This window comes from Candoia aspera, chromosome 4, assembly GCF_035149785.1.
Source record: "Candoia aspera isolate rCanAsp1 chromosome 4, rCanAsp1.hap2, whole genome shotgun sequence".
Taxonomy (NCBI): Eukaryota; Metazoa; Chordata; class Lepidosauria; order Squamata; family Boidae; genus Candoia; species Candoia aspera.
In genome coordinates, this window is record NC_086156.1 from 79,266,354 (window position 1) to 79,281,119 (window position 14,766).

At 41.2% G+C, this 14,766-nt stretch overlaps 1 protein-coding gene across 2 annotated transcripts in view; it reads right to left on the bottom strand.

Annotated features, from left to right (window-relative positions):
- Positions 1–2,715: 2,715 nt before the first annotated feature.
- Positions 2,716–14,766, bottom strand: part of LOC134495350 (acid-sensing ion channel 2-like) — a 149,692-nt gene continuing 137,641 nt past the window's right edge. The window contains exons 5-11 of one of the 2 annotated variants that reach the window (XR_010067804.1): positions 14,620–14,676; positions 12,978–13,131; positions 11,504–11,595; positions 9,196–9,275; positions 6,907–6,975; positions 5,686–5,797; positions 2,716–3,916 (exon numbers count right to left, since the gene is read on the bottom strand). Coding sequence is in view for 1 of the 2 variants with exons in the window: in XM_063300722.1 (XP_063156792.1) it covers positions 3,815–3,916; positions 6,907–6,975; positions 9,196–9,275; positions 11,504–11,595; positions 12,978–13,131; positions 14,620–14,676 (554 nt within the window). In the remaining variant the exon portion in view is untranslated. The remainder of the gene's footprint in view (positions 3,917–5,685; positions 5,798–6,906; positions 6,976–9,195; positions 9,276–11,503; positions 11,596–12,977; positions 13,132–14,619; positions 14,677–14,766) is intronic. The other variant, XM_063300722.1, reaches the window with a different exon arrangement.

Consider the following 14,766-nt stretch of genomic DNA (forward strand, 5'->3'; position numbering starts at 1 on the left):
AATTCATCAAATAGGCCCTAGGAAAGTGTCATACAAGCTTTGGTTTGGAGGTGGGAAAGAGAAGTGTGCTGTAACACCCATTTTATATTCTGGAACCCCAAGACACACTTGTAGGATCTAAGTGTTGTACTAGCAGACGGTTCAAATGCCTGGTGATCCGAAGTTGTCTGAAAGATTCTTTTCCTTGTGTTAGGTTGTTACCTCTTTAAAAAGGGTTATATTAAGGAAGTTTTGACATTTCCATGGACGGACAAGAATGTCTTGCAGACCAAATTCATAGGTAACAATTTTGCAAATCCCCCTTCTTTTGTTTCATTTTCCTTGGCATTTTTCTAAGGCACGGTTGTCCTCTTCACTGAATAATCTACTCACCTTCTTGAAATGGAGCTACTACAATCTACTCCATGCAGAGAGCACTTTGACAACAGAGCAATTCTCTCTTTCCTGATGATTCTTGATAGTCCCAGGAAGATGGCACTTCGGACACAATTATCTATTAACAAACAGATCACCTAGGTTCATCGTGGGGAGATGGCCGTTTTTGTTTTTTCACTCAGTGCTCAGTATGTGATGTAAAGGCAAAGAAGATAAAGGACTTTGCTGAATTTTTCTGACAGCTGCACTGAAATCTGGACTTTAGAAGGATTTTTGACGCTGTTATCGTTGGCTAGAGCTCTGGTAAAATGAGAACAAAACCCTGCTAATTGGCTTGGAGCTGGATATGGCATCTCACTGCAGTTCCAATCCTGCTCAGGTTTTCATTCATTTGACTGGAATGCCCATGTGCGCGCGCCAGAGAGTGAGAGAGAGTGAAATGCTACCTGACTGCTAGGCTACTTTGGCACAGAAAATCAGTGGAAACTTCTATAGATACTGTGAAATTGACTAGGTTATCCTTTGATTAGCTGGTAAGATCTACAAATGAAACTCACTGTCATAGGCAAAGCACCAGCGGGAAGGTTGCAGCATGGAGGCGTCTTGATCTTGCTACCCCGTGCTGCATGCCTATGGCCCTCAGGATACCTTCTATGAGCCCAAAGCACCCACAGAGCCTCCCAATAGAAGGGACCCCCCCCCATTTTATTTTGTTGAGTGAATTAAGGCAAAGATTTGAACCAGAAAATGATTGCCAACAGAAAAAGTAGAATAGCATAACACCTATTACACTAAAAGTATGCAACAATGTACTCCTCCTTGCACACACACACCACCCGTTTTGCCTAGTTTCAAGATACGTCTCTCATCTTCATCTTGTAAGCTCGGAGATGAGATGATGAAACTTCTGTATTTAAAAGTGATGTTCCCTTGGGACTCTTAAAGGCAGTGACAGCAACATTCACAGCAAAACATGATGCCAAAATGATGCGTGTGATGACAGTTACGCAAAAGCCATTTCCTGTTTGTATCCATCTTGATGCCTGATGCAAGGGTGTCATTCACAGCACTTATACTACATGGTGATGTCACGCATGCCTCAGCACCTGCCTCCATCTTGCTCCCCAATCCCATCTCCATCCCATGGGCACATGCTCACAGTGGTAGCAGTAAAGTAGCATATATCATAGTTAATAGATCCCTCCAGAACCAAAGCCATGTTGTCTGCTGACTGGAAATAAAATTTACCTTTGGCTAGCTGCCACATCTAATCTTCGAGTGAACTCTGGGAAGTGTTTTGCACCTGCTCTCAGTGAGATCATCCTGGAGGGTAAGCATGCTGGTTTTATTTTCCACTGGGAACAATTTGCATCCCTAGTTGGTTATGGCATGGGAAGGCTCACTGTGAATGTCAACACTGCCTACTGGTCATATGCTCAATGAGCAGCAACTGGGAAAACTGCTGCCAGCATGGGACTTTGTATAGGAAGGTGCTCCAGTGTAGATCCTGCCAAAGCTTCAGTTAATAAAACCACATGGGTTGATGCAGTAGGCTCTCACCCAGCCAGAAGAATGTCATTAGTCAACAGTAACTTCACTGTCTGAGTGCAAGACTGCTCAGTTAGAAAAAAAAACAATGAACAAAAAACAACTAAAATGCTGAAACAACATGACATTAACTTTTGCAGAGTAATTGTTTCATTAGATACCTACAGTGGATACCTACAGTGTATTGTGAGATTCAAGTATTTACATATTAAACCAAAAGCATGGGTAGAAATAGAAAACAGTGCGGTTGGAAGAAAATAAAATGCAGAAGATGCAGACAATAATAACTACACTCTTGACTTAGGGTATTTACACTGACAGTCTGTGGAGTGGTGAAGATATTATTTCATTGGTCAGCTGATTACTACATGTAGGCCTAGAGTCTCCATATCTATTTTAGGATTACTGTTATAGAACTTAATAGTGCCATTCATAACAAGAAATGAATAATGTGTTGTTCATTTTCCAATGTTACCTATGCCATTATTTATAAGTGCTATTTTACTACATTCTGCATAGGACACACTGATTGGTTTCTACACAAAAGAACAAATGTGTAAATAACGTTTTCCCCAGAAGTTATAATTGCTTGTATCTTCTGCATTCAACTTCCCTTTAGCCTCACCAACTACTCAGTCTAGAAGGGTGCATACACTCTATCTCAAGATAATACTGCAGGGATCTGATAAAGCAGATGTAGTCCATGAAAAAAATTGTGTGGTTTATTGTAACAGGCTGATGTGACACATCACACTCTGAACTGCAAACTAGCCACCCACATTGTGACTTAAGTTGTATGAATCTAGTTTGTGTGTTAGTTTGCATGTATCGTGCAACCCAGAGATTTGGGTTCAGTCAACCTCTGGTAAGTCTATCACATGACTTACACAATCTACCAGAGCTACCTCTCTGGAAACTGTTAAAACATTGCTTATAAATAGCCTAAGAGGACATATTTTTTCTTTATTCTTTTTAATGTTGATAGTTCCCAAGTTGTAGTAAAACATCCACAAAGGTGGAATAAGCAGAAATGACAGTTTGTCCCCTTCCACAAGACCACCTTTAATAATGCTGTTAACAACGAGGAAGCAGGGCAAGTCAGAAAGGTAACTGGACCCAGCCTCCCCCAATCCTGGGACACACACATGTTGCATTACACGCCAATCTGAACAAGACAGTAGCTGTATGGCTAACTAGTGCCAATGGGGCTGGTGTGTTTGTGGGTGCCTGCATGTAAGAAGTGGTCTGTAATGGTAGATGAGGTGAGCCATTCTATTTGAGCATGCTCACCTTGGTCATCAAAAAGCTGTCTTACCCAAGGATTTGAGCAGAACCTTTGACACCCTGTCAAATATTTAGCATATGACAAAAGAGAATGGTGGCCCTTGAAAATGGACCATTGCTTGCTTCTAAGTCAGCTGTGATGTTAAATAATGGTAAACTTTTGAGCAGGAAAGTCTGTGCCATGGCCTCCACTTTTGTTGTGGCCAAAAAAAAGGAACAGTTGTTGGATGGAGTCATGGCTTGTAAGGAAAAAGAGAGAGACTGCCATCAAAAGGACTGGCATGCAGGCTTCCTTTGTATAACTGTAGGCTGTCTATGAAAGAATGGTTCCTTGGTCATCGCACTTCTCCAGTTCAGAAACTGAGATGTGCTGTCCGCTGGTGGAGATAAACCTTGCCCCTTCCTCCACCCTCCTCCACTCATCCTGGTAGGACAGGCTGATGCAACTGAGTCCATGGAATCTTTCACTGATTTTGGCAAGAAGAGAGAAAGAGAACAGTTGGGTGCATAGCGAATTCCTCAGTGGTTCCCCCACCCTGTTAGTGAGCCTGAGTAGGATTCCCTGGCTTCTGTAGGTTCTGCCATCCATGGTGCTGAGGAAGCACTGTCAGCACGCAATTTCTTCCAACGTGCCAAGTGTTGTCTGCAGCGGGACTGTCACAGTGTGGCTCGTGGGATCAGCGTGGTTTGACAAGGGTTCACACGTGCTCTGTGAACAGAAAAAGGGAAGATGGCCAAGGGAGAATAAGTTGACAAATCTGTTCTTCTAATCTTACCTCAACTAGGAGCTCACTAAATAGTTTTAGGCAGCCATTCTTCTTTTGGCCTTAGCTGCCCATCTCCAAGATAACTTCCAGAGAGACAATATTGTAGGAGCTTTGCTGTGTTGCATAAATGCTAGTTATTATTAAAATCACCGTATGGAATTTTAATATCCTACTACAACAGGCCAGAAAGATAGGCATTTCAAGGATGTAAATAGAGCTGACTTCCCATTTATATTAAACTACTCCTCCCACATTTTTTCTTCAGGTTGTGATGAAATTTAGATCTGATGGCTTCAACACCAGCTATTTTTTCCTCCCATCCCAGCCAGTGTTTATTTTGCTTACTGTCTTGATTGATAAAATCTATGGGGAATTTAAAAACCTGTACACTATTCTGCAACCTTTGAGTTTTCCTAATAAATTGCCTAAGCATGATGGTTCTCAAAATACTAGTGTGTTTCAACCTACCATTTTCAAATGATGCGTCCTGAGAGCCCCAATGTGCACTGAAAGTTTTAAGGAAAAATTCAGAAAGGGTTTTGATGGCTGAGGGAATCACAGTCTGTATTTGTATGCATACAGCTTATTAGTGACACAACACATACTTGAGCAAAAATACATGAGCACTTAATATGAACACTGAATATGAACCAGACAAGGTTTAAAATGTTGAAGTCTTGTTCATAGCAGTGTGGGAGTTACAACACTTCTTTAATTTCTCTTATTAAAATCAATGGAATATCAAATAATTTAATTTGGGCTAGGTTAAAACTTATACACATATATATGAAGAAAAATATCTGCGAAACTTGATATCGGAAACAACTATACTTTGAAATTTGAAATATGATTCATGAGGGGGGTAGTGTTAAATTCTGAAAAGCAAATTTCTTTAGGATTTCAAAGGCTAAAATCACATGTCTTCCTGAGCCCAAGAGAAAGCACTCCCAAGTAAAGATACTTGGATTATGTTGCAATTCCTTGAATTGGATAATTTTAAAATATTATTTTCATATGTGTGCATGCTTCCTCATAAATGAACTCTATTAAATTCAATAGCACTTACTCTCAGATAGAAGTATACAAAAGTACAATCTCCAATCTTATTGATTTTGTTGGATAAAGTTAAAAGGGATCATTCTTTGTAGTGGGCAAGGTATTCTTAACTCCTTTCTTGCAATGCTCTGATGACAACTCTAAGATTGCTAAAGCCCTGCCTGTGACAAATCAGGTTGTCAGAAGAGAGGGCAAGGAGTAAAAATACTGCATCTGGGCTGTAAAAAGCCAGACAACCACTAAAAGGCAGCAAAGAGTTAAATTTTCTGCATTTCTTTAGTGGCATCTACAATAATAATTTTCTAGATTTTTGCATATCAGATTTGGTAGCCTTAGCAAAAAGACATATGTATCTCTCCTTCTCTCTAGGATGCACTTAAAACAAACAAAAAGCAAACTAACCAGTAATAGTATGCCTTTCCATTATAAGCCAGATCTTTTGAACAAGGCAGAATTCTAACTAATAGGCTAATAAAACTATTTTGGCATAAATGTTTGTGGAGCAATAAGATAAAATGGTCTTTTTAAATCATGTGGGCAAACTTCAGATCTGCAGCATTTATTTTGTTGATTATGAGATTGGTCAACTGAAGCTAGTAAGAAAAGGCTCAATTTGGAATTAAGATTTTGGAGTTCAGGGATTTATTTAGAATACCTAATCTTAATTGTCCTTGTACTCCTCAGGCACTTCCATATTGCTAATGTTTCCATTTCCTCCAATCCCTTCAGGAAGCTGTCTGAATCTTCACATCTGTCAACCTCAAAAGCTGGCAACACACCAGGAACATCATGAGCTAATCAGTGTTCACCTTTTCCCTTCAAGGAAGAATCCAAAGAATGTAATGCTATTGGTGTCTAATGCACTAAGCAACAACCCCCCCACACTCATATAGCCACTGTCCATGCAAAAAGGAAATAAAATAAATTGCTAATGCATAACAAACAGTAAACATTAACATTTCCCAAAAGCCTTCTACATGCTTTGCTGCCATTCCTCTGTGACATTTAAAAGTCCCTGTGAGCTGTGAAGGTGAAATGTTGGATGTCTGCAATTTTGCAACCAGCAACTGAAGCTGGGGGGCAGTTCTAGCCAACGCTACAGTGAGAATCAAGCTCCAGGCACTGAACTTCTATTGGCTGGGGGGGAGCCCAGGACCGGGGTGACTCAAGAGTTCTGCCAGTGGGAAAATGTATTGCCCACAAGTTGTGCAGAGTCTCAGTAATTCAAAGGGAAGTCCCAATTTTGCAGCAATTTCCAATAAATCAGAGCAGCATCAGAAATAAATTGACTCAGCTTGCCATAACAGAAGATGGCATGAGATCAATCAGGACCAGAGTTAATCACAAAGTGGTGCAAAACAATAATATTGAATGACTCTGGAGAATCCCCCTCTTGGAATGTTTCTTCATTTTAGTAGTACTAAGTAGGCGAAAGTGGGATCTGTTATTCAGAAATCCTTGCCAATCTAATGCACGTCAACTAGAGATCTAGCAGTGGAGCTACCCAGAGCTATCTTCTGCCCATCCCTTATATAATTAATAGTGACCATTTGCTCCAGAGCTCAAACTCAGGGCTTTTTTTTTGCCAAGCCAGAAGTCAACCTGCACAAAATGAATTAAAAAGGGACCCCTCTGAGCATATGGAAATGACCTTGCCTTCTGCATAAGGATAACTACAAGAAGCTGCTGTATCTCAGATTGGAGGGTAAACGTCTGGAGCAGAAAGCATAAACTGGAGGCCCAGTGCCACTCTGTGCAAAAGTTAAGGTCATCTCTCCTGCCAGATAGCAAACAGACTCTACCAAGGAACGTGCCAATCTGCTATATGTCGGCTTCTTGCTCTTGTGAGTCCTGGCAGGGACTCACGTCTACTTACCACATTCTCATCATGGCTTCCTTCTTCCTCCTCTGGGCCAAGAAGATCAAACAATTTCTCTTTGATCAGCTAAAAGAAATAGGAGAAAGGAAAAGGTTCTCAGTCCCAGCAAAAATCTGATTAATCCCAAAACCTTTGGCAGCAGCAGGAGAGGTTCTCTTCTTTGTATTGCGCTGGATTATTTATTTATTCTTAATCCATGTGTTGTGGTAAATTCAGGGCACTGAAGCCTGTTTGCACAAGAAGTCTGAACCAGTACTCTTTGCTGAATTTAACATTTTTAAATTTTAAATAGCTTGTTCACCTATTTCTAAGGCTGTTCTTGCTTTCTTAAAGCCTAGGAATACATTTTGTTAAAAAAAAATTAAAAAGAACATACTAAGATTTAATTTTAACATTGTAAAATTCTTCTTTCCACATTGCAACTCTCAGGAGGGCTATTTTCAGCAAACCATTATGATCTTAGCTTCAGATTCCTTTCCAGAGATAATTATATTGACCCAGCCAGAATGGGGAGAGGGGAGGCATGTTTCAAAGCCCTGCATCTGAATTATCCCAGAGAAAGGCAGATGTTGCAGGGCAGACCTGTATGCAAAATAGGTTCTCTTGCCAACTTCAAGCAAGTGAATTGTGCTACAGGTTTCTAATTCTTTCCCAGAAACTGCTTTGTCCAACAGGCCCTAAACCCTATGCCCTGGGGAGCCCCTACGCCATGCTTGAGCATTCCAACTGACTGCAGTCAGGAAAGAGACTTGAAAATCGATAGACATTTTATGGACTTGTGTTTATTTATTTTTGCTTCTTCTGCCTCTGCTTGCAGGGAAAAGTTTGATGCCAGCCAAACAGCTAGCTTAAATTCTACTTTCCCGTGGGCTGGTTCTATGCAATAAGGCTAGAGCTATGCTTAGGATGCTTTGACTACTGGGTATATCCCACCCCAACCCTAAAGTGTCTCTTTTTGAGGATTCCCCAGTCTGGAGAAAGCCAGCCAAAGAGGTGGGAACCAAGATCCAAAATCACCTTTTCCTTCCAAAGCTTATTTGTCATTCACTTCTTTTGTTAGATTTATATCTCACTTTTTTTTCAGGATCCCAAGCAACGTAGAGATCAGTCCCCCACAATAACAACACTGTGAGGTTCAAGAAGGGGTTACCTCTGAATGACAGAATCCCTGCTTTTCATACAGTAGGTTCCAGGCTCAATTCCTAGCATCTCCAAGCAGAAAGACTCTTTCATTCAGTGTGGATGATACTGAGCAAGCTACACTGATCAAACCTGGTAGAAGGCAATCCTTTGTGACAGCCAGTGTGATGCTGGGATTAAGGTGCTGCATTAGGACTAGAAAGACCCAGATTCAGTCCCCACCTCAGCCACAGAAGCTTAATGGTTAACTTTGGGCCAGTTTCTCTCTCTCTCTCAGCTCAGCTTGGTACCTCAGGGGTGGGCAATATCAGGAATCCAATATGAGGATTGTGCTATTAGCTGTTGTTGTTGGTGGATATCCATAAGAAGGGGAGAAACCCCCCCAAAACCAGCAGTCTTAGATGGGAAAGCAATTGTGATGATGCTTTCTTTCCATGCTGCAACCCCTCTCCTCTTGATCAGAGACAGCAAGCAAAGGTTAACAGCTACCAGCCTATCAAGGCACAACCTTGCAAAGCCCCTGGATACCTTTTCCTGTTCTCTCTCTGCTTGGCATTGGAGAGATGCAATTTCCTGACGCCAACTGATCAAAAGCAAAGCAAAGATAAAAGCTGTTTAACCCTTCAGATAGGCTCAGCATACCCAAAACTGCCATAACAGCCCCAACCCAAGACATCACTTCATCCCAAACTGAATAAAACATTAGACTGTGGTCCTGCCTTAACTGCTGGGAAAATATATAATGAAAGAAAATGCATGTTGACATCAAATATGTATTTAATGTCACATCTTGCTCAGCCTTTTTTTTTAGTTAAGTTAAAATGCAAACTGGTGTGTGTGTGTGTGTGGAAGGCAGGAAGGCAGGCAGGCGCATCAGGATTTCTGCTACCCTTCTGGAGTTCAAATTTATATTCTAAACCTTATTATTTTTGAATCTTCTAGGAGAAATGTGAAATTTGGTGGTTAGATTTTGTGCTTCAAGATTTCAAAATGTGTATTCAGGAAACAGTAAGATGCCAGAACTTATTATATTATTGGGTCAAAGCAGGCCCACGGATGGAGGCTCTTCTTCCATTCCCTCGGCCAGGGAATGCTTGGCCGCTGGACCATGTTATTCCCTACCTCAGGGAAAGGGCTGCAACTTACCTCATAGATATAGTCAAATACTTCCAGAATAGTGAGGATACTAGCACCAATAAATAAACCCATCTGACCTCCAATATCACCTGGGGAAGAAAGGGGGGAAAACAGAAACAGACATTTTAATGTTGCATTTTAGCACACACTGAAGTAACCTGCTTGGGCTGTGAGCCCCTACCTGGAAATAAGCATGCTAAACTAACTAAACTAAAATGTATTTTGAGCATTTTTATGCTGGCGGTAAAGGAAAGGGGAAGCTGCCGCCACCGCCACTGTCTCCGCAGTCAGCATGAAACTGTAGGTTATGCATCCCTTATTAGCAGGATAGACCACTTCTTTTTGAAAATCAAGTTCCAGAGCATTGCAGTTTCTAGGTTTCCGGCCAAAGCTGTGTAAACTCTGCATCGGTTGGCTCCTGGGACAAAAACTCCTATTTTCCTCAGCAGGGCTTCCACTTACTCCATCCAGCATTCCAGAGATGAGGACTCCTACTCCTACTATTACTCCTACTTCTCTCTTCCCTAGGTCACTGAATAAAGAGTTTACCTAAACTGCCAGGTGCTTGAACATAATGCCTGGTTTTAACAAAAGTTGAAAGCCTATTCAAAGCAAGCTGTCAGCACAAAGGATAAAGATCCATGCCAGGACTGCCACTAGGTATTGATGTCAAAATTGAAAACAGAGTTGGGTTGAAGGAAAGAAGTAGCAGAAGAAAAAAATACCCTACGCGTCATGTAGAAGTGTATCTATACATATATCTTCCGTGATGGAGAGGTTCTATGGGTTGGAAATGTAAGCAAGATGATTGCCAGGATCTGGCACGGAGTAACACGCAAGGTCGTAGCTTCCCTTCAATTGCTACCTGCCTTACCTCTCCAATTCCTTGATCCCTGCCTATATCAGCCTATTTCCAAAGTGTTTGCAGATCGTCTTTCCTGGTTTGGAACCATCCATGATTCTGATGCATTCTTTTGATACTGCCCTTTGCTGCCCATTTACCATGCCCTTGTCTGTTTGGTTTCTCCATCCTATTTGTGCATTGTCATCAGACTTTTTCATCTCTGCTGCTCCAATTCAGTAACCTCCATAAAGCATCCAAGGATGCATATACATTATGAAATACATTACAATAGCAGAATCTTCCTCTTTTTCCTGTCTTTAGGTATCACAGTCAATCTCTATACAAACTAGAATGAATCTCTCAGTTTATTATTCAGAAAGTAAAAAGCCTACATCTCCATGACAACAGGGGATATGTTTAAATGCAGCTAACAAAGACCTTGGGACAAACAAGACAAAACTCAGATTGTCTTCTTTTCACCCAAACTTCATACAAGGGTTGGAATTTGACTTCATAAGCCAGGTATTTTTTTTAGGTGGATGGATGGTAAGCCACAGCTTCTATCATGGCAGCCCATATTTTCTCATCTTTTTCAGTATTGTTTCAGTTACTAGTACTATGATTTAAGGTGCAACCCCATATTTAGGATGCCTAACTAAGGGCCAGAGGATCTGGGGGAAGATCCGATACATTAGTGGAACACCATATCAGATAACAAACACCTCATATACACAAATACAGGGATATGGCTCCTTTGAGTAATGGGTGCAACCCTACACAAGCCCAAGATCTGATGCAAGAAATTCCCCTCTCATGGACTCTAGTCTCATCTTTCTTTGGCTACTTGGCAAAATAGTTTTTTTTCTTCAATTTTATCTGAGAACCATAGCCTCCTTGCCATCTCAAATATTCCTCTTTGTGCTAATTCAAGAAAACTTCACTCTGTCAGCAAGACTTCAAGTCAAAACTGGATGAGACCCAACAGAGAAAATAGAGAATAGTAGGCATGGCCAATACTCTTCTGACAGATAGATTTACCTTGAATATTTAAAGTGGTGCCAGACTCTAGACATAAGCAGATAGATCTTCATTTCCCAATTTGGCTATTTTCCCTGCATGACTTGGCCCAAGCTCCATGCGTTCATACTGTGATTCTAAGCTGCTGGAATCAGACCTTTCTGAGCTCAGCATGAAAGCCTCTTAATTATAGACCAGAGCAAGCCAATGATCCTAAAGGCTTCTGGATCAGACCTGTTCAGTGGTCAAAGTAATAAGGAGAGCCTATTGCTGCCTATGGCATTTCTTATGGCTGTTGGGTTTGTCTCTCTCTTCGTGCCCATCTTGTTTTGTCTCTGCTTCAAGTTGTTCCTCACCAATTGACAGGTGTTCCCTGGGATTAGCTCATGGGGCTGAAGGTCCAGATTGCCTGCAAACTGCAGTTGTGCTGGGTATACGCATAGAATGTTTACTCACCAAGTAATGCTGCCACTTCATATGCTTTCCTCTGCTCAATGGTCTCATAGTTAAGAGCTTCGAAGAATATATCCAGAACAAGGATATTCTCCCTAAGGAAAGAAAACAGGCAGCCAGAAGGGCATCAAGAAGAAGTAAATGCATCCTCAAGTTCTGTAGCTGTTGTATGTCTCTGAATTTGTAGTGGGAAACTCCTGTGTGGCAGCCTAAGGAGAATGCGGTATTTGGTACTGGGTCAGTCCACCTCTTGACTAAGAGAATAAGTAACTGGTGAAGAACATGCAGGATCCCAGTGTTGTTAGACAGTAACCCCTCTTGTACCAGACCACTGGTAACGTTAGTTCCTGCTATAGCTCAACACAGTACAGAGGGTCTCATATTCTCCAGTCTTGCCTTATAGTTTCTTGACAACCAGAACATTTACTCTTCTCTTATCTACCCTTTCTTCATGCATACTTATTCCAAAAGTCCAGGTGATTAAGAATAAAAGCTGCTTATAGACTACTCTGATTCCCTTGGTGACTGGGGAGAAGAATGCCACAAAGTGCCAGTAAACAATAGGAATGCTTTACTAGATTTGACCTCCATTCTCAAAACTGGCACCTTCCAGATATGCTGGTGCCATAATTCCAAGAATGCTTAGAATTACAATCCCACCAAATTTGGAGTGCAGCAGCTTGGAGAAGGCTGAGATAGTCCATCTTCTTATTTCCCACAGCAAACAATGACATGCACCCAGAGCTTGAAGGCAGTAACTCTCTGAAGCTGTTGCCATTCTCAACAACTGATAGTCAGATGTAGACTGTAATGAACCTGGAAGGTCCGTGCTAATAATTTTGTCAGCAGTCTAAATTATTGGGTTTGGGGCTGTTGATTTTGACTTGGCAGTTTGTGCCACTGACTACTGTGAACTTTGCAAAGCCCCTTGCCTTCAAGGAATACTAATTGCAGTAACAGCCTGCCAGAACATAACAGCCTGACTTAGGGACTGAGCCCAAGATACAGTGTCCTGTAAAATCCTGACTTCCAATATATCTCTTCTGAACAGTACAAGGAGAGAGTACTTGCATCTTTCATGGATCTGGTCAATTGCTTGTTTTGACTGTCTACCTACTTCTAGATCTCCTGATCTTCAACTGAAGGTTGTGTCTTCTATCTAAGTTTGACTAGGCACTTGCCTCTAGCCCTGAATCTTGTTTGGTACTTTGGAAACCCTAAATTGTAACTGAATTGGATTTTGGATTCCTGGTCCAGTTGAGTGGCTTATTCAGTGGCCTTTGTAGCAAGTAACACACAATTCTCTGAATTCTGAAACCTAATGAATTTGGAACTGACACTTGAATGAATCCCAACTGAATGAATCCCAAATGACAATAACCACCATATATTTTGGTATTACACAACCAACCTCTCCTTGGCTTACTTTACTTAATAAAATGATTATTCCACCCCTGTTTGAACCAGAATTACGTACGAGATATATTTCTCTGACTTGTTAAACTTCTTCTCAAGGTATTTAGCTGAGGTCTTGCTGGGGATCTTAACCATGGAGAGCTCCTTGTTGTAACGGGTCAAATTGCATGGGGTTTGGCACTCACAATAATCGTTACCTTTTTCACCAAGAAGCACTGTAAGGCAAAGCAAGAATTGGTAAAGTTCCATGCCCCCACATGCAGATGGAAGAATTGCTTTTCTGGCCTAGATGAAAGATTGAGCCAGACCAGCATTCCCTAACATAGAGCCTTTCAGCTGTGTTTGACTGCAACTCCCATGATCCCACCCAGGCTGTATCCAGAGGAGTTACATGCTCATGAAACTGAAGAATATGCTTTTGGAAGAGGCAGATTTATACCAGCACCTTAATAATAGCTAGGTCAATGCCCCAAGAATGTTTTATGCAAGTCATGACAGAGATAGCTAGGAACCTATTGTTCTCCTTTCTGTTCATCAAAGAAATTCATTGAAGTTCTATTGTTAACAATCACAGCTAATAAAAGCCTCTGATGGAGCAATCCATTATGAATTGTCTCCTCCTTTTAAAAAGTCTATCAAAAACCCAATTCATATGCTGTAGTGGCAGTGAGCTTGTTGCCAAAAATAGCCTCTGCCTTCCCTGTGTTCCACCAACTGTTTTTTGTAGTAATACATAGAAACTTGCTCTAAGACTATACTCCATGCTCAGCTGTATGTAACTTTAGAAAATGAAATAGAGGTGTACAGTGTTCGATGTTTGAAATGTTTTGAGCTCAAAAACATTTGTTTTTGCTAAATCCTGAGTTTGCAACAACTGCTCTGATCATTCCAGAACTGTGCCAAGCTCAAATCTGAAATAACCCAACCGTAAAACACTCCATTTTGAGTCCAAAATGCACTGATCCAAGGTCAAAGGAACAAAAGCAGCTGTTGGAGGGTACAGGATGCATATAGTGTTAGGGAAAGCTGAGGAGTGCTTAATTCTGTCCTTTCCTACCCCAGAAACCACCTGTCTTGTGGAACAAACCAGTATGTGAATAAAGATACCACAGAAGAATGAAAAATGGGATGTGAGTCTAAATAGATACCATATTAATACTGCGGCTGCCCAAAGTTGTTCATGAAGTTGAAATGTCAAAAATAAACTCTTGCTTTTTAATTCTGCCTTGATGCAAACTCTTTACAGTACAGGTTTCTGATGAATTTCAAGGCAAAAATGTTTATCTCCTTAGATAAACAAAGGCCGCAACTGGGGGGGGGGAGTTAATTAGTACACTGCAAATTCAAATGTGAAATTAGAAGAATTGGTGTGAATTTCATTCTTCAAATTCTTCCCAGTTTTTCCCAAGTGCTATCACAGGCAGAAGTTGTAAGTTCTGGGAAAACACGTTACATTGCAACTGAGTCATGCCATGTGCTGTGGAAGGGTTGCTCAAGCCCTTCTTCAATGGGGCAGCTGACATTTGCTTGGTTGTGTGCAAGACACACTCCACGTGCATGCAGAGGAACTTTCCTTCTCATTTAACATATTCTGTGACAACAAGTCAGAAAACACACTCCCAGTTTGAAATGTGGTCCTTTTGAAATATCGAACTAGAAGAAATAAACAGTCCTGATGGTGAGAGAATCCTTTCAGAACTCACCTAGTGCAGGCTCTGCACACTCCTTATACTGCTCCGGTGTACAAAATGGAGCATCCCCTGTATAAAAAGAGCACAGGGTCATTTTTAATGTAAGCTTAGCAGTGATGGGTTTCTTTCTAAAATGCTTAGGAAAACCATTCTTACGTT